Here is a 25,811-nt window from a genome sequence, read left to right as displayed (position 1 = left end):
CCTTCGTCAACAACAGCCATCATCCTCCAAATGGGTTCATTTAAACTGCTTTTATAGACTTCATATTATTTAACTATCAATAGATGAAGTGGATATTTTTTTTACTATTTTTGTAAGTCGTTGAATTATGGATGTTTGGATTGATTTTGATTTAGTATGTTTTCTTCTTGCTACCATTCGAGTGGCAGAAGATGGATCTGCATCTTGTATTTTATGATCTGTTCATCACTTTTTACTATATCAACCATTATTTTATTAATCCGTTTCAACCTTATATCAATTATTTTAGCTAAATATTTCCAACAGTTGTCCATGACATTTAGTTGTATCAATCATTTGCCCATTCATTTTATCTACTCTTTCCTTTTTGCTATATTTCAACCATTGTTCATGAGTTTTTACTGTTTTAGCCATTGCATACTTTTAGCTAACTATTCATTACTTTTTTTTTTTTTTTTTTTTTTTTACTATTTCAATCATTTATTCATTGTAGCCATCATTATGAACTATTTGTACATTATTTTAGCTAACTACTTTAACCATTTGCTCTTCGCTTTTAGCACGTCTGTTTCAACCATTTGCTTTATTCATTATTTTTTTTTTTTTAGCAATTTTAGCTCTTTCTTCATTACTTTCAGCTTTCCATTTTAACATTTATTCATCACTTTCTACTGTTTCAACCATGCATTCCTTATTTTTACTTATCTATTTCAACCTTTTAATCATCATTTTAACAAACGATTTTATCCACTTACTATTTACTGTTAATTATTCCACCCATTTACTCATTACCTTTAGCTAACTATGTTGTCATGTTTTCATGACTGTTTTACCCATTAACTATTTACCTTTTGTCCTATTTCACCTATTTAACTATTCATCCAGCTTCTTCTGCTCACTCATAACTGCAACAGGTGGTGTTCTGGCGAATTCAATATGTGAATATATACATCCAATTATAATTTATGGATTTTGAGCTTCTCCATAATATTTTGATGTACCAGCAGCCAACGTTAGGAGAAGCTCTGGTTGAAAACCCTGGATTACAGTATATACCTCGCAGCTTGTGTTTGTCTGTGGAGATGTGTGTGTGTCCTTGGCTTGTCAAGTGTGTGTGATGGAGTACATTGTATTGTGCAGCAGCACTTCACCCTCGCTCTTTCCCCCACAATAGATTGTTTTAATTCGCCCTCTCCGCTCCACTGGCTCTTGTTAAACAGCCGCTTCTTCCAGAACGGGACGAAGCGGTTTGTTGCGGGTGTTTGTCTGCCAGCGCTGCTTCAGACAATATTCTTAGAGTTTGTTTTAAAACGTGCAGCGCCAGATGCAGCGGACATTTAGCACTGACACCATCATTTCAATCACTGGGTATTTAAATCTGACAAGTTCATTGCGCCATTATTTATCAAACAACTGCCATTTTATGATAACATTTTTGTGGAAACCTTGCTGCAAAGTAGATTTAAACATTCAATCATTTGCAGCCACTATGTGATGGAAGTTTAATGTGTGAATGAACTGTTGGGGGAGAAAAAGATTGGATTTGAGACTTCAGTTGCACAATAGTGACCGGTACGACTTAACATCTTGAAAGCATGCAGATACACTGGTGGGCAGTAGACCATGAAGCACAAAATAATATTATTTTAACCGACCGCTAGAGCTAAAATAGCTAAGATATAACGTGATAAGAACCACAGTGGTTTTATATAAGTTCATTTGAATAATATGCATATTCAACATGGAATTTAGGATTTAAACTCATTGTGGATGACATAGTTAAGTACAAATGTGTTTAAAGAAAAGTTCATGTACATTGAATGTTGATAATTGATGCTCCCTTTAATACTGTGAGTTAATGAGGTCGCGGCAGCAGCAGGAGTGTCAGACAGAGAGCTGCATGAGGAACGGGAGCACATCATTTCTCTACCGTGTGACACGATGTAAATTTCAAAATTCTTTCGGTAAATATTTTTCTTTGAAAATGGATTTCATCTCCTGAAGTCACTATGCCTGCAGCTCATTAGTGGCTTACTTTTGATTAATAAGACGCAATGCCACATCAAACTGTTTGCATGAAAGGTAATAGATAGATAAATAAATATGTAACGCAATGAGGCAACACGTCTGGTGTCACTGATTCGTATTTATGATCAGTGTGTGTGTGTGTGTGTGTGTGTGTGTGTGTGTGTGTGTGTGTGTGTGTGTGTGTGTGTGTGTGTGTGTGTGTGTGTGTGTGTGTGTGTGTGTGTGTGTGTGTGTGTGTGTGTGTGTGTGTGTGTGTGTGTGTGTGTGTGTGTAAGGAGTGGAAGTCCGGACCTGCAGCAGCTTCCTGCCTGCTGGCTGTCTGAGGTTCTGGAAGAGGTCAAATCCAGCGACCCGTCATCCAAGCTGTGCGCCACACGACGCAGTGCCGGGATACCTTTCTACATCCAGGTGTGTAAGTCGGCTTTGTTAGATTTAAACATAACCACGGGCTGAAAAATATCCAAAAAGGGGTGCTTGTCGTGATGCTAGCTGTTCATTTCAAGTATCGTTTGAGAGCTTATTGTTTAAATACAAAACACTTCAGAAGCCAGAACATGCAGACTCTAGTCAGTAAACAACACGTTAGTTTCTTCAGAGTGTGAGAGTGTGTGGTAGAATGCCAGTCACATTAGGTCATCCGTACTCTGTGGTTATAACCCTCTCAAAACACAGTGACCTGTTGTTTCCGCGGAAAACACTGTGTTCTGCCTCAGCTCTACGTGGAGATTTAGTTGCACAGCAGTAACAGGGATTTTATAGGTTCATGACACTTTTATAAACTTTTTTTACAACTATATTTGCTACATTTTGTAAATTCCACTACAAATTACAGCGGAGAAACTGAGGATGGGGGGAACAAAATTGGTAAAATACAAGCTTACAGCTATGAGCTATGACATGGGGTCATTATACACATCTATAACATTGTGTGTAACTGCCTCAGCATATCATTCAGCTCCTCCACATCCTCTGATACTGATAGTAAAACAGGACATGACAGTTCATGTTTTATCAGAGCAGTGATTTAACTCTTATTTATCCAGGAGTTTTTTTTTTTTTTTAAATTTAAATTCAATTCCAGGTTTCAAAAGGTTTCATGTCCAGATTCTGGTTATTCAGAGGACTTTATGATAATAATATGTAAGCATTCTTGCTGTTTAAAGTAAAAGTGACAGAAAAAAGGAAGAATAGTAAGGCAGATAAACCTTGATTTAAAAACAAGGATGGCTGCCTGAAGTAGAGGATGAAGGGAGACGGAGAGACAGAGACGATAATGGGGGTGAAGGAGGCAGAGAAAGTCTGGGATGAAGCAGAAGTCGACACCTTGGCAGAGCGTCGGGCCGCATTCCTTCGCACGCCGAGACAGAGTCAGATCCGGGAAGGCTGCGCTCACCTCACGCTGGTCGGGACTGATTCACAGGAACCAAGCTAGTCCTCCTTTTCCTCTCACCTTCCTCCACTCCAAACCCTCCAGGAGTTCAGAAGAGCCAGACTTTTCTTCCTCCTCCTCCTCTCCTCCCTACCTCTATCCACCATCTCTCCATCCCTTCCTCCAAGGCCTGATTCTTAACCATAACCGACACAGCTGGCTCCCATCAGCTCCACAGTACGATAACTTCTCTCTCACACAGCAGCCAAGTACTGTCGCCTCCTCATTCCCACATTCCCATCTTCCACTCCTGGCTCACAAATGATGTCATTCAGTCAGCCTGTCAGTGTGAGCCAACTTATGGCTTTTTATGTGATTAAATACAACTGTGGCTCAGTTTAAAGGTCTACAATGAACAACAGAACAACAAGCAGTTAGTAACTTATTTTCTATTACTAAAGTGGCTGATATGAATTATAATATAAACTTCTGAATTGACACTAGTTTATGTGGCTTCTTATGACATGCAAGAAAAAAGTCCATCAGTTTCTTGTAATTGCTTATTGTCACAAATTGTGCTCCGTACATTGTATTGTAACGGTTGTTAACGTGAGGGGCCAAAAGTTTGGATGCAGACTCACTCAAAGGCCTTTCTTTATTTTTTATAACTACATTACAGAAATCATAACTATGAAATAACACACTCAAATAATAATAATAATCAACTTTATTTGTATAACACCTTTGACATGAACTGCCACTCAAAGCGCTTTACAGTAAGACAATTACATGCAGTGATTCACATAAAAACAGATATAAAGTCTTCACATATGCTGATCACTTGCTGACTGCTTTTCCTTCATTCTGTGGTCCATCCTAAACCATCTCGTTAGGTTTAGGTGGGGTCAAGGTGGAGGTCAGATCATGTGACGCAACCTCTCAGGTCAAACAGCCCTGACAGAGCCCGGAGCTGTGTTTTGTCTAATCGTCCATCTAAGATCAAACCAGATGGGACGAGGTGTCACTGCAGAGGCTTGTGGTTGCCAGGCTGGTTAAAGTGTCGTCTCGAGTTCTGAATAAATGACCACCAGACACAAACACGCACAGACACAGTGTCAATTCAATTCAATTCAATTCAATTCAATTCAATTCAATTCAATTCAACTTTATTTATATAGCACCAAATCACAACACAGGTTATTTCATGGCACGTAACACATTAAAGTCCTTACAGCAAGACTTTACAATATTATACAGAGAAACCCAACAATTCAACAATTCCCACATAAGCTAGGAGGGAAAAAACTCCTCTTTAAGAGAGAAAAACCTCCAACAGAGGGAAGGAAGAAACCTCCGACAGAACCAGGCCCAGGGGTGGGCGGCCATCTGCCTCGACCGGTTGGGGAGAGCAGAGAGAGAAAAGGACAGCATAGAGATAGAAGAGAAGAACAGCGTTACTGCTCCTCCTCCATGCTTCACGGCGGGAACCTCACATGCAGATTCCATCTATCCACCTCTGCAGCGACTGGGAGGAAAAATCATATTTGGACTCATCAGACCAAAGTTCAGATTGCTGCCGATCTAATGTCCATTTTTGCTTCTTATTGATCTCCCTCAGTCGTGGCTACTTTGCAGCAGTTTCCCCCATTGTATCCTCAGAACAGTTGATGTAGAGATGTGTCTGCTAGTCGGAACTCTCGAAAGCACTGATGTGGTGCTGTTAACTGCTGATCTCTCTAAATAACTCCTCACGAGCGTCTGTTTCATCACAGCATTGCAAATAATTTTCAGATTGACCAACCTTCATGTGTGAAAGTAATGATGGACTGTTGCTTATTTGAGCTTCAGGCCATAACAGATTACTACAGATCTTGAAGAGGGCTGCACATCACAGCTGATGATCTTGAATGTATTACAAAGGAAAGAAATTCTGCCAGTTTGCCTTTTGACAAGATTCACCTGCTAACTGAAAACTATTCCAAGTGTGCAAAGCTGTCATCAACACAAACAATGGCTGATTTAAAGAACCTAAAACTTAAATTCTCCAGAAAACTAAAGTACTATTGGTGCATTTTTTGATAATGGTGCTACAAACTCAAAGCGTCTTATCCTGTTAGTGAATAGGGAAATGGTCTGCATCTTTTATAGCACTTTTTCCACCTCTTCAGTCTCAAAGCACTTCACACTGTTTCCCTTTCACAGACATTCACACTGATGTTGGCCTGCCGTCAGCAGCAACTTGGGGTTCAGCGTATTCCTCAAAGAAACTTTGATAGGAAGAACCAGGGATCAAACCGCCAACCTTTTAATTGGTGATCTACCTGCTCTACCATCTGAACCAGAGCTGCTGAAAAACCACAAAAACAAGAAAACACACCCTGAGTGTATTGCGACATGTGAAATTGAGGTTTGATATGTTTTTGTTTTTTTCCACCTCCACAGGCTCTGCTCTCCTCGGAGCCCAAGTCGTCCAGCTGCAGTCTGCTGAAGATGACCATGAGAGAGCTGATTTCTCTGGCCATGCCCTCTCCTGACAGGACCACCGACAGCTCCACCGTGCCTCAGGTTTGACCTCCTTGTAGTTTCATGCGTGAATCATACATCAGGTCAAGGTTTTGTAATGGGAGTAACATTTCCTGAACACGACATGACATCATTATACTCTCCTAAAGTTCATCTCGTGTTATCCAGCCAAGAAAGAAGGCGATTTATACGATCACCTAAATGTGTCTGATGCTGTTCTTGAGTAATTTTATCTTTAATATGATTTGAAGGTTAAAAGTTCTGTGTTGTCCTCCCCAAAGGTCCACGCTCTGAACATCCTCCGAGCTCTGTACAGGGACACTCGTCTGGGGGAAAACATTATTCCCTTCGTCTCAGATGGAATGCAGGCTGCTGTGCTGGGCTTCACCTCACCTGTCTGGGCAGTGAGTCTGAACTTCATGTTTTCTATCTTAGTTTCAACAGAATCTGAACATAAAGACCTCTAAAGGCAAGAGTTATTAAGTTTAAGAAAACTGTCTTTCATTTTCTGAACCTCTCTGTTTTGTTTCCCAGGTGAGGAACTCATCGACTCTTCTCTTCAGCACTCTGATCACAAGGATTTTTGGAGTGAAGAAAGGGAAGGACGAGCACTCGAAAAAGAACAGGTCTGCTGCTTCTCCCTCTCTTAAACTCCTCTGCACAGTTCAAGTCCTGTGCATCAGTGCAAAAAGTTCCTGAGAGTCACAATTACTAGTATAGAAAAATTCTCAAGTTCGTCTCTCTTTTAATACTGCATATAAATAATCCTAAAACACAAGAATATCAGGCAGTGGATTGAGAAACTTCAACAGATTTATAGTAAGAAATCTACGTAACTGACTCAGATTGTGCAGCATAGAATGGAATAAATGTGTTTTGCAGTACATCAACAGTAAGCTAATATACACAAAAGCAGGCAATTTAGAAGAAACATTTAAGGTACCTTTAAAAAAAAAAAAAAAAAAAAAAAAAAAAAAAAGTTTTATTCCACTGGGGGGCGCTGTTGTAACACCACCCTGCTGAAATGCAGTTCTTCACTTTGAACTCCTGACTACTGATTGCTGTCCGTGGAGATGCTGGTTTCCACTGCTCCTCTATCAACAATGAGGAAGTGAGACTGGAGGCACAGAAAAAAAAGGGAAGTTTTACTTTTAAAAAGTGTAAAAGAAACACCCAATATCAGTTTGTTATTATTAATATTCTATTAAAAGAAATTCGGCCTTCCCATGGGGGGGGGGGGTTGGACTAGATATTTGAGATGGATACAAACAATACAGCTATATTTGTTGCAAATATGTGCCATCAAAAGTGTAAATACAAAGTGCAAGATGCTGCATGTCTTGTCTTAGGAGATCTGCTCATGATTATATATCTGAAAAATACGGTCTGCAGGATATAAATTTACTTAATGTTGTTGTTAGGACACAGATTGCCAGGCAGCAAAAGTTTGTAATGGCTGTTATATTCATGAAACTTTAAAGGCTCAGCCTTTAGGAAGAAGTTCATAAATAATCATGTTTTGTTGATTCAGTCATTTTAGAGCATAATGTTGATATAGACTGGTGTTTGGAGCAACAGTCACAACAACAACAACAACAACAACAGCACAGGCGATGATGTTGGATGAGTTGTTAGTTAGTGGGAGATAAGATGTTTATATGATGATCTACAACCATCACAGGCCTGTAATGCGTCCGGTCTGTGCAGATGATGAATCTGTTTGGAGGTTTTAAGCATCTCTTTATTTGAGTTGGAAGGCGATCGGCTCTGCTGTCAAACACTGTTTGAAAGATTGCGGGTTGTTTTTGTGGTTCTTGAATTGAAACTGGCTCCAAATGCTTTTGTCAAACAACCATCTAAAGTGTTTGGAAACCTTGATAATGAAAACGATAGCAGGCGTGTTTCAAGTGTTTTTTCCACTTGTGTTTCATAATATGTTGTATCCAACTTCAGTACAGAACAGTTGGACTGAAGCAGTGTGGATGGTGCAACACTTTACTCGTTAATGTAGTCACAGGAACATATTAGAAACTTCTGTCAAAATTTGTCTTATTTGCTCCTGTCACAGTGAAATGTCTTTTCTTCTATAGTGCTTCATTTGCAAAAAATAAAATTTAGGTTTGTGAAGCGTTTCTCCACCTGCTGTGACACAATGCAATTCATCGATAGCTTAAAAGATGGCTGGTAAGAATATTGAAAGAGCTATCACACAAACTTTACACAACAATCAGGGACTGTGTCTTGAGGAAGCTGGAGGTCTTAATCTTTTTGTTGGCATGAAGCCTCACAGAACACAAGTCTGTTTTGTGCTGTTCATTGCCTTCACGCTAAGTTGGTATGTTAAAAATTACGTTTTTAGCCATGCGAGCAGCCTTCCAGCAACTTTGATCAAATGTTCTATTCCATCGTGTTAAAATGACTGATCAAACACCTGAGGCAGGCACAGTTCCACTCTGGGTTTATTAGTGCTGGTTAACCACAGACTGTATGTAAAAATAGATATGCTCTTAGATTCTGAAAAGTGAAACAAATGGGCTAGTTCCCTAACGTGCAATACCACTGTAGGTAGCTAGGGGGCTGAATCCACAAAACTCTCATTCAATAGGCATTAAGTTCTTTCATGAAATACAAAGTCAATAATTTTTTTCCAAAAGTCTTTCAATTGGCATTTGCTAAATTCAGTGCTTCTGATCAGTACTCTGGTGGTTCTCCTGAAAATAATGCCATAGTTAATTAGATGTTAGGCCTCAAAGAAAGGTGTATTTGTGGGTGTGTCTGGTTTGATTGACATGCCTGTGTGGCAGTAAGGTTTCTACTATAGGTGGGCGGGGCATGGTGTCCTCAGGTTTCCTGTCAGATTCACATATCTCGGTCCTCCCCCAGCTCAGCCTGTTTCTAAGATTGTGTAATCACTGTTCCTATAGTGACAAATTTACATGCATTAGTCAATGAGCTTTGTTAGGAAATGAAGGATGTCTGAATACTGAAATGCAAGAGGACTTTTAGTGCACCAGTTGTACCATATTACTGAGCGCAAATTCTGATTTATCAGAACTTTGAGAGAAAAACCACTCGGACCACTATTGACAGGAGATTCCAAAACGTATTGTGTTGCTAATCCTGATAAGATTCCAGGGCGAAGACAATATTTGCTTTGTTTTGCTAAGGTTGGCTGATTCCGTCCCAACTCCAGCTCTGTACTTCATGATAACTGGACATGGTAAACGTTATGCCTGCTAAAACTACGTAGCCACAGTGAGTACATTAGCATGCTGACATTACTATTTAACCAGTTTCCCTTAGTGAAGCTTCATGGAGTCGTTAGCTCTGCTGTCATTTGGAGATGTATAGATTATGCAGTGTGGCCTCGTACAATTACATGACATAAAACGTTGATATGAATGGTAGCTTTTACCTTCCACTGTTGAAACTGAGTCATCCATCGAATCCAGAGCACATTGAAACCTGTTGATGTGCATGTGCTGTCTGGCTGTCACACAGGACTGCGTGACAGATGTATTGAAGTCTATATAGAGCTCTGCAGTGATTTGTTGCCCCCGTGGATAATCCAGGGTAAAGTTTCCCAGGGCTTTGGGTCCTGCTTCTTCGTACTGCACGCCTCACTGAGGCCCTCTGAACACTCTGAACCGAGCCAAGGCTGCTCTTGTTTATCTTGTCTGTTTTCAGTTGTGTTTTCAGTCCGCTGTCTGACTCTTTGTGCAGCTCCCAGTTATCTCCCCCTCCTCAATGTCTGCTGCTTTACTCTCTTGTTACTCCCGTGTGGAGTTATTTTTGTGTGCATGTGGGAGAGTGTGTGTGATTAATGAGAAAAATAGTTAATGGTGGATAATGGAGTTTATGATGAATACAAAAATGAGCATTTGAACTTGTACATGTTTGTCTTTGAGTCTCGTTAGTTTAGGAAACATTATTGTATGTTGGTGTTCTTGTAGCATATCAGTCATCGTACCAGCGAGTCATGCTGACCTGAAATTGTTGCACAACTGTGCGTGTAGGAGCCAGAAAGCTGCATCTCATTTCTAAGTGTGTCTCTTCCGCAGTCTGTTGTATGTCTGGTCTCTGTTATTACCACGATTTTATGGTTGTGATCTCTGGCAGCAGAAAATCTATTGTGACAGCTTGTCCTCTGATATTTTGGCTGTGTGCGTAAAGGGGCTCTTGGTCGACCGAAGCGGGAGCATAAACACATTTCCCTCTCACACAAACCAGTTTATTTACAGCATTGTGTGCATTAGCGTGTTTGGAAACACTAGGCTTCTCGCTGTCTGTGGGAATTCCAGCTGTGTGTTTTTCCAAAGTTGCTCGTATTCAGACGTGTTGTTTGCTTGCAGATCAGCGTTCCACTAAGCCGAAGCCCCGGGACCTCTCTCCGCTCCATTGTTGTTGATCCGATATCGTTGTTGAGATAAATGCAACTGTAAACAAAACTGACAGAGGGAAGATTGCACTCTGCATTCCAACCAAAAACCCGTCCAGCTTCATCTCAAGCGTGCATCGACTCCTAACGCCGCATCTCTTCTTGAACACGTAATAACGTCCAAATTGTTGTTACATTTGATCATCGTGGCAAAATGTTTGTTAGCAGAGCATCATGGGAACCTCAGCAAGGTTTCTTTTCTAACCTGTTATCAGCAGTGGGGAAAGTATCAAGTCTTTTGCAAAACTAAACACGCCTATGTCACACTGTAAAACTACTTAATTGAAGAAAAAGTACTCTATAAATACACCTTAAAGCATTGATCAAATAAGAAACAATATCTAAACTGATGCAGAGATATATTGCAGTTGTTTTTTTTCCCACTATCAAAAGCTGGTGCTTCCCACAATGCAACTTGACCAGCCACAGTTCATTTGGAGATTTGGCTGTTATGCTAACAGTGGCTAATGTAGCCTCAAGCATTCAGCCTGGAGAGATTTTTCTCATCGACAAACTTGTAGCCTTCAGCTGCAAGAGACACTGAGGTAATTTATTATACGTCACACAACTCCCTCTGGAGCCACAGAAGACATCATACTATTTTGAATAATGTGCTATACTCAGAAAACACCTTTAAACACACGCTGATTAGTAAAATCATCAGACCTACCTGTAAGTATAAAAGTAGAAACAAATTCAGAAAAGCGGTACCTACAACTGATATATTACATGATTAGAGTGGTGATGCTGATGTATCACTGCATAAGAAGTTTTGCACTTTTGTAGCTGGTTGATGTGGATTTAGTTTTAACTATTTTTTTTTACTCTGTAAGGTAATTTAGTTCAGTCGATCCCAACATGAGGTTCCTCAGGATAAATATGAAGGACTCTGGGTTGATAAATGTGGGAGGAAAAAAGTAAATATAAAGTTTTGCTTTACAAATTAGTTTGACAGATTTCTCTGCAATCATTGTTGTTTTTTTTTTTTAAAATGAAATATTGGATAATTGGGTCTCAATCAGTTCTTGAAACTTTTTTTTTTTTTTTTTTTTAATGAAAACGAGAAGTTCAGAGAATAAAGTCACACTAAGTTCAGAAATGTGTTCAGGTTAATTAATAATAAAAGGAACTCTACGTGTCAAATGCATTTATGTAAACGTGAAAGTATTTTTCTGTAAAATGCAGTGGAGTAGAAGTATAAAGCAACACAAGAAATGATCCAAATCAAAGGCAGAGCAGTTGTCCTGGGTAACATTAGACTGTCCAGGTGTACCTAACGAAAAGGAGTGTGTAACATTTGTACTCTGAAAAAACAAATCTACTCTTCTTGTGAGACCACAAATTTTAAACACACGTTCTGTGCCATTTGCCTGGAAGGTTGTAGGGAGGGTCGATGAGACTGTGTACACACACACACACACACACACACACACACACACACACACACACACACACACACACACACACACACACACACACACACACACACACACACACACACACACACACACACACACACACACACACACACACACACACAGCTGTGAGCCCACAAACATGACTGAGCCTTTTCACTTACACCTCCCTCCTCCTCTGTGACCCTCACTGCTTCTACCCCATCTAATCTGCTCCGGCACCACCTCTGACCTTTGTCCTCCAGGCAGCATAGTTTGGTCCGACTCAGAGACTCTCATTAGGGAACGGAGGGGAAGATGTGGAGTGCGTGCACACACACACACACACACACACACACACACACACACACACACACACACACACACACACACACACACACACACACACACACACACACACACACCCTCTCTCTCTTATATAATATCCCCAGTTCTGTATTTGCAGTCTTCGTGTGTTATCTTCACACTCCACCTGTGTGTGTGTGTGTGTGTGTGTGTGTGTGTGTGTGTGTGTGTGTGTGTGTGTGTGTGTATGGGATGGGTTGGGGGTCGGGGTGGGTGTGGGTGTGTCATAGCCAGGTTGAAAGGCGTTTTCAAATATACACTCATGACTCACTTCCCTACTATGGCCATTCCTGCTGCTAGCTTGAACCAGATCCAAAGAGTGTGTGTGTGTGTGTGTGTGTGTGTGTGTGTGTGTGTGTGTGTGTGTGTGTGTGTGTGTGTGTGTGTGTGTGTGTGTGTGTGTGTGTGTGTGTGTGTGTGTGTGTGTGAGCCCCGAGTCAGTGCGATCTCCTCAGTCTTGTGATCAAGTGCTTGGCAGACCAAAACCTCTTCCCTTTAGGAGCGACTTGATTTAGACGGGCAGAGTTAAATAAAGACTTTATTGGCCTGAGGCTGAATGGCGGTTGCTGCAGCGAGACCGCCAGTGTTAAATATAAAGTTTGTCATTTTATTGACAGTTGTGTATGTGTGCAATGAATGCATAAGTGCAAACACGCATGACAGGGGGGCACATGGTACAGTATATGTGCATACACACAACGCCGACTGTTTATTTCAGGCCCCAGCAGGGGAAGCAAACATAAAGGCTGGATTCGTTTACAGTATTTGGCACAAGAACATCTCCTTATCAGAGCTGACTGAAGACTCTCCCCATCACTTCCCACTCATGGCTTCTCGTTCTTTCTACTCATGTCACTTTTATGGAAGGGGAGAGTTGGAAACATATGAATTTAATCATGACTAACTATATGGGGATTTAATTAACTCAAATTCTAGTTCAATCCTCGTAAAACCAGAACTATCCCTTTGTGTTTCTACTCTAGTGTTTCACCCTATTTATACATTTTTATACAGCGCTAACGCAATTTTAGCTGCTCTCTCTCTGACTGTTTTTAAAACACGTTGCTTATTTGCATTCTCTCCTACTGCCACCGATCTTAAACTTTAATCCATGCAGTCTCTCTACTTGGGTTTGTTCTGTATATCAATATAGCAGTAATTTCCTTTAACATATTAAATCTCCTTGCGACATCTGGTTTGTGCCAAAAACGTTCCTATTATGTTTCCTTTACTGAAGATGGACTTGCGAGCATTTTTTTTCGAACTTTCATCTGCAGCCAGCATCATCATCAAGCTGTGGCTTAGGACCTATTTTTACTGAAGATAAATGTACTATGTGAGAAATTACTATTTCCTTTATGGATAAATCTGGTATTTAATTTTTGATAGACAGATATTTTTGCTTTGTAAACTGCAATTTTTTTCTTACATTTATTATTAATTCAATCAAATTAATATTTATACAGAGCAAACAGTCCTCCAAAATGTACTGGAGTGAAAACAGTACATTTTATGAAAATATAATACTGGATTAAAGTATAAGTGTATCTACGTTTACTTCTGTACAGTTCTTGACTAATGTACTTTCACCACTTGCAGTAGGTCTAAATATCAAAACGTAAAAAAACTGATGTTGTCCGCCTCAGCTGCATTTTGTGTTTGAAATGTGGTGATTAGCAAATGTTAGCAGGCTAACACTCCAAACTAAGATGGAGAACATAGTAAACACCTGCTGAACAGACTATCATCACTGTCGCTGCGGGTACGTTAGCATTCAGACGTCGGTATTTAGCTCAAAACTCAGCCTCACAGAGCTGTAGACAAAAAAAAGTACAAATGACTTTCATAAAAACCCTTAAAACCTACAGAACTACTTTAACAAACTTCTCCCAAATGTTTTCAACTGTCTATACACAACTTGTTTCCCTTATTTCTCTACTTATGTGCTTAAATTCCTGTATTACAGTTAAAAAAAAGAAGTCTTTCTTTCTCCTCCTCTGCCTGCAGGATGACAGGCCGAGAGTTTTTCACCCGATTCCCAGCTCTCTATCCGTTCCTCCTGAACCAGCTGGAGGAGGCTGCAGCCACAGTGGAGAGGTGAGATGCTTGTCTTTAATCCAAACACAAATGCCCTCTCCACATTCAGCCAGCACCGTGGCTTTTTCACACATCTCTCATCCCATTATAGGTTTAATTTTGCGCAAATTTAAGCCATACGAGACAAAGAATTTTGTTTCCGTAAGCTGATTAAGCAGCGGGGCTTTTGTGCTGGGAGGCTTCCTGCAGCAACAAGGTGGAAGAGAGAAAGTTAGAGCAACTTTTCATCAGTCCTTAAGCCAGATTCGTCTTTAGAGGGAATATGAACTGAGCTACATTCAAAAATACATAAACGCAACACTTTTGTTGAAGTAAAGTGAGTTGAAGTAAAAAGATCTAAGACTTCTTTTATGCACACAAGAGGTTTATATCTCTCATATTTTGTTCACAATTTGGTTAAAATCCATGTTAGAGAGCATTCACCTTTGCCAAGGTGATCCATCCCCCTGACATGACAAAAGGCATCTCTAAAATGTGTAATTTTCAACTGTCATAGAACATAGATTTGAACAAATGAGACAAGAAATTAAGTGAAATGAATAATAATAAAGTACATATCTATCTCTATCTAAACCTTTTAAATGAATCTAAAAAGTCTTAAATCTTTAACTTCCACTCATGAAAAATGGGAACGAAAACAAAAGTGTTGGGATTCTGTTTCTGTTGAGTGTCTTTTTTCTGATCAAAATCACATCACCCTGCAATGAGTTTCTTTGACAGACTATTTGTTCAAAGCACGAGTTTATGACCGAGAAAAGTAAATGTCTTGCGTGTTTTTGTTTTGCCATGGAGAGTTGAATCCACTGAGGTTTACTGGCCTTATCTTTGTCAGCTCGGCTCAAACTCCCTTTATTAAAAGCATCGGGAGTCGTCCAGCAGCTCTCCGGGCCGCCTTATCTTAATATGGATCCAATTAATTGAAAGCTCTTTCAGACCGGCTCTTTCACAATTCCCCCTCACTCCCTTCGACCCTTGTTAAAACATTTGCAAATTTCCCACGGAACCAGATCTCGGCTGTCTGACTTCCCACATCATCCCAGCGTATCGCGCCACCCAAACAGACCAACCGCACCGTACCGCAGCCATACACAGCAGGACGGGAGGCAGGAGAGCTGCTGTTAGTGGTTTCAAACGGTCGTGCAGACGTTACTGTACATTTCCAAAATAGGGCTGAGTATAGGCAAGATTACAGAAGTGAGACTTGGAACTGTGTAAGGGTTGTACTTTTAAGTCCGCATATATATACATTATGCATTATGTAATCCATCCATCCAGAAGCAGAACAAAGAGAAAAGCCTCCTGTGTCCAGGGATAGTTGAGTGGTCAACGAGCTGACGCACCCCCAGCTGGAACAGCGAAGCGACGTCCGATCACAGCGCTCATTACTGCAGCATGTAGACAGACACGCTAGAGACGTGTTGCCTCGCTGTGGCGGCCTGCATGGACTTTGGATGTATGATTTTAAAAGGAATTTCTGGATGCAGTACTTTAAGCTGCAATAACTTGGGAGCAGCAGAAACGCCCTGCGCTCTGTATTGCATACTATTTCTTTTTACTTTTAGTACGTAGTGCAGCTACCTTTAAAAAGTATGTACTGTTCCATATAGTATGTAAACAATTAGGACATACGACTTCATCATAAAAATGCACCTTGAACTTTGACTCTCTTGATCATATTCAAGAACAGTTCCTTCTTCTTCTTCTTCTTCTTCTTCATCTTCCTCATCGTCGTCTTCTCCTCCTCCTCTTTCTCCCTTTTGTGGGCGGAGCATTAGCGCCACCAACACTCTCAGTCAATGTGACGTACAGCAGAGGATTGTGGGTCAGAGCAGCCAGAGTAGCATGCTGGCCTTCATACTGGAAATTAGGACATATTAGTACTTTTGGCATCCTACATTTAACATACTATGTATTGGGATGTGCTAAATCTTTTTTCTGGCATACTAACTATTATGGTAGTGTGGATATTGGAACACAGGACAGTTTCTCAGCTCAACACTGGCATCACCTTTTAAGATGGCTTCCTGTAGAGATGCTGCGTGTCAGTCCACCTGATTGATGCAGGCCCAGTGGTAATTTTTTTTTATACTCTTGTTGTTGGTAGTGGTGTTTTTTTTTTTCCGTCTTTATTTTTTGATTTGATTTGATTTTGATACACTTTATTAATCCCCGAGGGGAAATTTCTTCACTACAGCAGGGGGGCTCTCAGGGGGGAGCTGCTGCAGCAGGCTGCCACTAGCGCGGCGCCAGGTAACCTGACCTGAGGTGCATGTTTTACCAACTCCTGACTGAAATATTTGATTCCTCTAAGCTCGTTGCTACCGGTTTGTGTGCTGTGTAGTGCTGAGCAGGTCGTGCACACTGACTTCTTGCAGCAGCTGGCTGCTGCAGACTTAAGAGATGCAATGAGAGCCGAGGGAGTGAATCAAAGGAGTAAAGATAGCAGGAAAGTCGAGATGAACAGCAGATGCAGGAGATAATAATTATCTACAAGCTCATCAATATGAGCGACTTTCATGTTGGTTTCATATTGTCATTCCAGACATTATTGTTTAAAAAAAATAATTACAGCAAATGAGCAAAGCATAATTGTCTTTGGGGGGGATTCTGTTACCAGTCTGTTTATTGATTGTTCAACATAATATACTGTATGAACATACATATATACGTACTTACATAATATTCACAGCTCCACTCCTACCACTTCCAGACCGAGATACCACAATATACAAACAAAATACACGAGATTAAAAGAAAAATAAATCTGCTCCATAATGTAAACATATATGTATATACTGTTGCATACATGAAACCGTGTATACCCACATACATAATGTAGTCTAACATGTCACGCGCATATCTATATACATGCACACACACACACTCAATTTTTACTAAAATGAAAGATGAAGTTGAAGAAATTTCACAAAATCTCACATGGACTCTGTCACTTAGATTAAATCAAAAACCAAACACCGCATACATTCACCTCCAAAGTACACTTTGTTTAGTGTACCAACAAATCTACATATCTCCACTTTTTGATATTTTCTATCGCTGCCTTTATCTTAATCTGAATCATGGTCTTCAGTCTGTGTTATTAGATCTAACATTTCACACACTTAGGGAGTAAATATTCTTCGTGTTGGTTTTTTCTTTTATTTTGAAAATCTATTAAAAATAAAAAATGAAAAATATCACATGTACATAAGTATTCACAGCCTTTGCCATGACACTCAAAATTGTGCAAAATAGGCAGTAATGCACCTAAAAGCTGTTTGCCAACTGCCATTAAAGAACCAAGGCAGGAGAAGATCAACATGTTCTCCAGGATTCATAGCTCTGTCAGATAAAATATGTGTAGCTGTGAGACAGTAGAACTCTTTAGTTTTAAGGTTTGTCTCAAAACTTACCAAACATGCGTCCCCAAAAATGACTTAATGTGTGTGAATAAACAAATGCAGAGATGGAGGACATTGTCAATCCTTGACAATGAGACGGCGCAGAGTAACGCTGATCTAAATTGTGTTTAAATATGATCTAAATTGTGTTTAAATATGATCAAAATTGTGTTTAAATATGATCTAAATTGTGTTTAAATATGATCTAAATTGTGTTTAAATATGATCTAAATTGTGTTTAAATATGATCTAAATTGTGTTTAAATATGATCTAAATTGCGTTTACAGTGCATCCAGAAAGTATTCACAGCGCTTCACTTTTTCCACATTTTGTTTTATTACAGCCTTATTCCAAAATGGATTAAATTCATTTTTTCCCTCAAAATTCTACACACAATACCCCATAATGACGTGAAATAACGTTTTTTGAAATTTTTACAAATCTATTAAAAATCAAAAACCAAAAAAAATCACGTACATACAGTGGGTACGGAAAGTATTCAGACCCCTTTAAATTTTTCACTCTTTGTTTCATTGCAGCCATTTGCTAAAATCAAAAAAGTTCATTTTATTTCTCATTAATGTACACTCAGCACCCCATCTTGACAGAAAAAAACAAATGTAGAAATTTGTGCAAACTTATTAAAAAGAAAAACTGAAATATCACATGGTCATAAGTATTCAGACCCTTTGCTCAGTATTGAGTAGAAGCACCATTTTGAGCTAGTACAGCCATGAGTCTTCTTGGGAATGATGCAACAAGCTTTTCACACCTGGATTTGGGGATCCTCTGCCATTCTTCCTTGCAGATCCTCTCCAGTTCCGTCAGGTTGGATGGTGAACGTTGGTGGACAGCCATTTTCAGGTCTCTCCAGAGATGCTCAATTGGGTTTAGGTCAGGGCTCTGGCTGGGCCAGTCAAGAATGGTCACAGAGTTGTTCCAAAGCCACTCCTTTGTTATTTTAGCTGTGTGCTTCGGGTCATTGTCTTGTTGGAAGGTGAACCTTTGGCCCAGTCTGAGGTCCAGAGCACTCTGGAAGAGGTTTTCTTCCAGGATATCTCTGTACTTGGCCGCATTCATCTTTCCTTCAATTGCAACCAGTCGTCCTGTCCCTGCAGCTGAAAAACACCCCCATAGCATGATGCTGCCACCACCATGTTTCACTGTTGGGATTGTATTGGGCAGGTGATGAGCAGTGCCTGGTTTTCTCCACACATACCGCTTAGAATTAACGACAAAAAGTTCAATCTTGGTCTCATCAGACCAGAGAATCTTATTTCTCATAGTCTGGGAGTCCTTCATGTGTTTTTTGGCAAACTCTATGCGGGCTTTCATATGTCTTGCACTGAGGAGAGGCTTCCGTCGGGCCACTCTGCCATAAAGCCCCGACTGGTGGAGGGCTGCAGTGATAGTTGACTTTGTGGAACTTTCTCCCATCTCCCTACTGCATCTCTGGAGCTCAGCCACAGTGATCTTTGGGTTCTTCTTTACCTCTCTCACCAAGGCTCTTCTCCCACGATTGCTCAGTTTGTCTGGACGGCCAGGTCTAGGAAGAGTTCTGGTCATCCCAAACTTCTTCCATTTAAGGGTTATGGAGGCCACTGTGCTCTTAGGAACCTTGAGTGCTGCAGAAATTATTTTGTAACCTTGGCCAGATCTGTGCCTTGCCACAATTCTGTCTCTGAGCTCCTTGGACAGTTCCTTTGACCTCATGATTCTCATTTGCTCTGACATGCACTGTGAGCTGTAAGGTCTTATATAGACAGGTGTGTGCCTTTCCTAATCAAGTCCAATCAGTTTAATTAAACACAGATGGACTCCAATGAAGGAGTAGAACCATCTCAAGGAGGATCAGAAGAAATGGACAGCATGTGAGTTAAATATGAGTGTCACAGCAAAGGGTCTGAATACCATGTGATATTTCAGTTTTTCTTTTTTAATAAATTTGCACAAATTTCTACATTGGTTTTTTTCTGTCAAGATGGGGTGCTGAGTGTACATTAATGAGAAATAAAATGAACTTTTTTGATTTTAGCAAATGGCTGCAATGAAACAAAGAGTGAAAAATGTAAAGGGGTCTGAATACTTTCCGTACCCACTGTAAGTATTCACAGCCTTTTCCATTACACTCAAAATTGAGCTCAGGTGCATCCTGTTTCCACTGATCATCCTTGAGATGTTTCTACAACTTGAATGGAGTCCACCTGGTAAATTCAGTTGATTGGACATGATTTGGAAAGACACACACCGTCTATATAAGGTGACACAGTTGACAGTGCATGTCAGAGCACAAACCAAGCCATGAAGTCCAAAGAATTGTCTGTAGACCTCCGAGACAGGATTGTATCGAGGCACAGATCTGGGGAAGGGTACAGAAACATTTCTGCAGCATTGAAGGTCCCAATGAGCACAGTGGCCTCCATCATCCGTAAATGGAAGAAGTTTGGAACCACCGGGACTCTTCCTAGAGTCGCCGCCCGGCCAAACTGAGCGATCGGGGGAGAAGGGCCTTCATCAGGGAGATGACCAAGAACCCGATGGTCACTCTGACAGAGCTCCAACGTTGCTCTGTGAAGAGAGGAGAACCTTCCAGAAGGACAACCATCTCTGCAGCACTCCACCAAGCAGGCCTGTATGGTAGAGTGGCCAGACGGAAGACACTCCTCAGTAAAAGGCACATGACAGCCCACCTGGAGTTTACCAAAAGGCACCTGAAGGACTGTCAGACCATGAGAAACTAAATTCTCTGGTCTGATGAAACAAAGATTGAACTCTTTGGCCTGAATGCCAAGCGTCATGTCTGGAGGAAACCAGGCACCGCTCATCACCTGGCCAATACCATCTCTACGGTGAAGCATGGTGGTGGCAGCATCATGCTGTGGGGATGTTTTTCAGCGGCAGGAACTGGGAGACTAGTCAGGATGGAGGGAAAGATGAATGCAGCAATGTACAGAGACATCCTTGATGAAAACCTTCTCCAGAGCGCTCTGGACCTCAGACTGGGGAGAAGGTTCATCTTCCAACAGGACAACGACCCGAAGCACACAGCCAAGATAACAAAGGAATGGCTTCGGGACAACTCTGTGAATGTTCTTGAGTGGCCCAGCCAGAGCCCAGACTTGAACCCGATTGAACATCTCTGGAGAGATCTGAAAATGGCTGCGCACCGACGCTCCCCATCCAACCTGATGGAGCTTGAGAGGTCCTGCAGAGAAGAATGGGAGAAACTGCCCAAGAATAGGTGCCAAGCTTATAGCATCAGACTCAAAAAGACTTGAGGCTGGAATTGCTGCCAAATATGCTTCAACAAAGTATTGAGCAAAGGCTGTGAATACTTATGTATGTGTTGTATTTTCGTTCTTTATTTTTAGTAGATTTGCAAAAAATTTAAACAAACTTTTTTCACGTTGTCATTATGGGGTATTGTGTGTAGAATTTTGAGGAAAAAAATGAATTTAATCCATTTTGGAATAAGTCTGTAACATAACAAAATGTGGAAAAAGTGAAGCGCTGTGAATACTTTCTAGGTGCACTGTATATGCAGTAGATTTGATTTTGAAAAGAATATGTCAAGGTTTAAGCTTACACGTAACGTAAATGGGAAAGGAATATGACTGAAAATGATTATGTCAGCGTAGCAAACGTAAGCAGGTTCATCTCGGGAACTATTTCAGTTCAGTCCCCACATTTTAGCCTGCTGTGATTTGTTGAAGTGCTCCGTCTTATCTGCCCCGGCCTTCACTTCCAAAGAAAACAGTTTTTGTATCATATTCCAAGTAAATATTCCAAACACCAGTAATGATTTATTTGTCTGCGAGGAAAATAAATGTTAAGCTTAGGCTTGGGTTTACTTTAGAGCATCGTTTGTGTCTCTGCTACTGTGTCCCTTTCACTGCTGTCTTAAGTGAAGAGTCGGTGCTCTGTTTCCACTCTCTTTAAAAGATGTAAAACAAAAAAGAAGCTTTTCATCAAACGCTTGGCTCCTGGAGATGATGGAGGAGAGAGGGGGGGGGATGTTGAATACCACATCATCTCCTTTTCATCCTGTCAAGTGCTTCTGCCTCCAGCTGTGTCCCAACAAGGCGCTAATATGTTTGCCTTTATCGCGACCCCCCTCCCCCTCCATTTGTGTGACATCACATCCTGTCTCGCTGCGCTCGACTGACCCGTGACATTAAATGCATTAGACCGCTTACTAATTGCGCCGCTATTACGTTTCCCATCATGTCGATCTGCGGCGGTCCCGGCGGACGGCTCTATTATGTTGAATGAAGGTAATGAAAAGCACACGTTATTTTCTCAGAGGTTCTGCTGTTCTGTTTCTGTTCTATGAGATCCTCATGACTGATGACAGGGCCCGGAGGACACACACACGCATACAGGCACATAAGCAAACCTCACATACTTCCAGGCTTTCACAGCGCTCAGCTGCGAGCGCTCTTTGCTCTGTAAACACTGTGTTCCCATGATGTTCCCATAATCTCTGACGATGACAGCCAGACAGGAAGGAATAAAACTGTCACGAAGGCAAAGCGTGGCCTTATTTCATATTCCATACCAGATAGACATTCAATTCATCATTTTTCCTCAAATGGGAAGTTCTGTGTCTTTTCTCCTCTTTCCTCCTTCCTCCTCTGCAAATGTGTCAGAGTGAAGCTGCGAAAGCGCTGGCAGAGACGGACAGTTTCCACTCTGACTCAGCTGCCAGGGACGAGATCTGGAGGGAGGTGAAAAAGCTCAGTTCGAGAGAGCGGATGAGGAGATGACTGTGTCGGAGTGTGGGTGGTTCAGATGTGCGTTAAAACGAAGGAGGAATTTAGGCCAGTCATGTTTTGCATTGGAACTTTGATTATTGGTGGTTTTCAGGCGCCAGGCGTACTGCTGTTTAATCCTGTTTCAGAGAATAAGCAGCAGCACTTCAGAGCTGCAGCCAGACTATTTATTTCTCACACATACGGATGAATCCAAAGTTGTAGGCAGACGTAGGCACAGCATCGATCACTGCAGAGGCGCCTCACTAGCAACGCTGTAATACCACCGAGCAGTCTGCCCAGGAGATCCTGTAAAAGCAAATTGAAAATGTCGTCATAATTTGCTTTCACAAATGAGGTTAATAACCTAAAATCTGATCTAAACATATTTCTGCTTATTGCTGTTATCAGTTGCATCTGTCCCATAAAACATATTTTACTTTAGTAAATCCTCAGACCTCTGGTATTCTGAGCTTTAAGTCGACCAGTGATTGCTGAAGATGAGATCTGTTGACCTTGAGATGTTGAACCACTGATCCCTGATTTTCATGTTGCTGTGTTTGGTGGCTCAAATTCCATTTTTAAAGAATCATGCATTTCCCATTTCTATTAGATGTTAGATTTCTTCCGATAATAACTAAAACAAATAATGGACTATTAGATAAAAAACATTTTTTTAAAATAGCAAGTAATTGGCAATTGCTGCTAGATTTGGTAAATTAGCTGAACGTTGTTCCACACATATCCATAGACAGTATATCAAAGAAGATAACAAAATACAAGACTTTAGAGGACTGTTTTCTGGGGAAATCCCACAGTAATTTTTAGTTTCTCACATATGTGCAGGAAATATGAAGATAGAGCAGGTTATTGTCTTAGCTTGGACTTCAACTGAGACTATTAAAACCACAATTCCTCACTTTAGTATCTCAATTATTTAATTTTTTTTGACTTTGGACAATGCCAGACCAGTTGCTTCCTCTGCTTCCTGTCTGTATGCTAAACTTAACTAATCACCTGCTGCCTTCAGCTTAATTTTTCACCCGATATGAAAATGATATCAATGTTTTCATTAAACCTCAGCAAGAAAGTGTAGTTCCCAAAATTCCTTTATGCAAATCTGCTCAAATAAAAATGGATAATAGTCATTGTACTGATGAGAGCTTCATATTCTCTTTATTGGATAAAGCTTACTTGTCTTTAATCGTAGTTTAGTGGTTCCACAAAAAGATGATAAGAAAGACGGCCAATTATGAACATGTGTACTGAACTAAAAAATGTATATCGTTCAACAGCTGAGATTTGATTCAGATGCAGTTTGTCAGCATGTCAGAGTGAAATCTACAGAGGCATTGTGTCCATTTGTAACTGGCTCTTCCCTGATCTTTACAACAGCGCCTTCACTGGCCAAGTGAAGTTCGTTCATATTGTTGACTGTATATTTCAGGCTCTTTTTGCATTGTGACACAACTACACTATTTTATTCTTTTTATGTTTACATCAGAGTGCCACACTGTGACTACTTTTGAGGAGAGACTCTTTGAAAGTGTTGGATTTATCACATCTCGCTCCCTTTTTTGAAACATCTATAAACACAACATCGATGATCTAAAGTCCGATCCAATCACTGTTAACATCTGACAGGTTTATTTTTCTGTGTGTGTTCAGTGACAGCGGTCAGGTGAAGCTTCACCCCAGTCTGTTCCTGCTGCTGCTGGTGCTCAGTCGACTCTACCCTTCACCCATGGATGGCTCCTCCTCACCTCTGGGACTCGCTCCTTTCATGCCTTTCATTATCAGGTAGGTGGTACTTCTACACACACGCACGCACACACACACACACACACACACACACACACACACACACACACACACACACACACACACACACACACACACACACACACACACACACACACACACACACACACACACACACACACTAATACAAGTGCGGCCATTACCTCTCAACTAAGAATACCAGCTTCATAAGTAGAGAGTTGAATCTGCATGTATCCAACTCCAGAGTGGGGAAACACCACTAGACTTGAATATTCCTATTAGACAGCCTTATTTTGACGGGACCTTCGCTGATTGGAGTTCTTTCTTCTACTTTTCTGATGGTGCAGACACTTTCGGCCTGCCTAGTCATACTTTAGATCAAACTGATCCAGTTTCCACAGTGTTTTAGAGCTCAATACACTCCCCCCTTTGAACCCTCCAGTCCAGCCATGATTTGGTGCTGAGAAAGCTCCATATTAGCTAAAGTAATCAGACTTCTGACACTTTCACTTAGTTCTGATGGCTATGTTTCCCATCTATCACAATGCTACTTAGTTTTGTTCTGCTGGAAAATTGAGGTAGAATCCTTTTTACAACAATAGTTTAAACTTGGTGTACTTGAACAAGTCTCTGATGAGTTGATCTAATCCCACCTGGAGTGTCATCTGAATCAATAAAAGGATACAGCTGAAGGAATTATGACCTTCTGTTCAGAGTTAACATCGATCAATCAATGACGCAAAACTGTTTCAGTTTGATTGCTGTCCTAAAAAAAACTGCAGAATCTGAAAGATTTTTTTCTTCATTTCACAAATCAAGCTTCCAGGTTTACATGAAAACATGAACACATTTTTGATATGGCGTCCACTTCATGTCCATCACAAACAGTCTGTAGTGTTCGCAGTGCACAGTCATACAGAGGGAATTCAAGTTTTATTGCCTCGTGGAAATGGTCAAATCAAGGGGAAATCATTGTGGATGCATAAAAACAAGCAGTGGCCCCCTGGTGGGCAAAGTTATGAAAAAAATTCATAAAAGTGATGCACTTTTACAAAACAGACAGGCTGTGACTGTAATATAGAATAGAGAAAACTGCTGTCAAAATAAGAGCTTTAGATGCTGTTTAATTAATTCAACATATGCTGTATTTACCAAAAAAGAAAAGAAAGAGACTGCCCGTCTCTTTCAATTAGAACTGTTTATAAAACAAATTTAACATACAGCATTCCTCATTCTAATAAGAAGACCACAGTTCCCACTTCCAGTATTTCTGCTTGTTCCACTTTTTCCGATTTGCAAGAGTTTCTTTTGCTAATGAGAGAAGTCGGAGAACCGTGCTGACTGTAAATGAGGAGTTATTTTTGTTAATGAAGCGAGTTTTGCTTAGAAAGACTACTTTGAAAGTAATACTTTCAGCAGAGTTTCAGTTGGAAAAATTGTTTGCAGAAAAAGCGCCGGAACTTTGCAAAATTGGAAGCTCCCGGAAATATTTGCATTAATTATTGCGATTGCTAAGTCACAATTTCCTGAAAGGACTGTTTTATGAAGATAGCAGATAGAAACATTCATTAGCATTAGCTTGTCACAGTATATACATACATGTTAGTTAAGTCACATACGTAAGGTTTATCTTCATTATCTGTGCATCTGTCTTCACTGTC

General features: G+C 40.6%; 2 protein-coding genes across 2 annotated transcripts in view; both read left to right on the top strand.

Moving 5' to 3' along the window:
* The window catches only part of thada (THADA armadillo repeat containing), a 111,899-nt gene that overhangs the window by 24,338 nt on the left and 61,750 nt on the right, over nt 1-25,811 (top strand). The window contains exons 23-28 of the mRNA XM_069689818.1: nt 2,304-2,436; nt 5,840-5,962; nt 6,202-6,324; nt 6,455-6,546; nt 14,126-14,215; nt 24,037-24,168. Coding sequence (XP_069545919.1) covers nt 2,304-2,436; nt 5,840-5,962; nt 6,202-6,324; nt 6,455-6,546; nt 14,126-14,215; nt 24,037-24,168 — 693 coding nt within the window. The remainder of the gene's footprint in view (nt 1-2,303; nt 2,437-5,839; nt 5,963-6,201; nt 6,325-6,454; nt 6,547-14,125; nt 14,216-24,036; nt 24,169-25,811) is intronic.
* Nucleotides 6,612-25,811, top strand: part of LOC138615940 (ras and Rab interactor 2-like) — a 459,963-nt gene continuing 440,763 nt past the window's right edge. The window contains exon 1 of the mRNA XM_069689833.1: nt 6,612-6,621. The gene's annotated coding sequence lies outside the window, so the exon portion shown is untranslated. The remainder of the gene's footprint in view (nt 6,622-25,811) is intronic.

Source organism: Brachyistius frenatus, unplaced genomic scaffold, assembly GCF_029030835.1.
Source record: "Brachyistius frenatus isolate BFR_SWC_R1_liver_20210118 unplaced genomic scaffold, ASM2903083v1 Contig_8, whole genome shotgun sequence".
Lineage (NCBI taxonomy): Eukaryota > Metazoa > Chordata > Actinopteri > Embiotocidae > Brachyistius > Brachyistius frenatus.
Note: the sequence above shows the minus strand (reverse complement) of the source record. Positions and strands in the feature narration are given on the sequence as shown.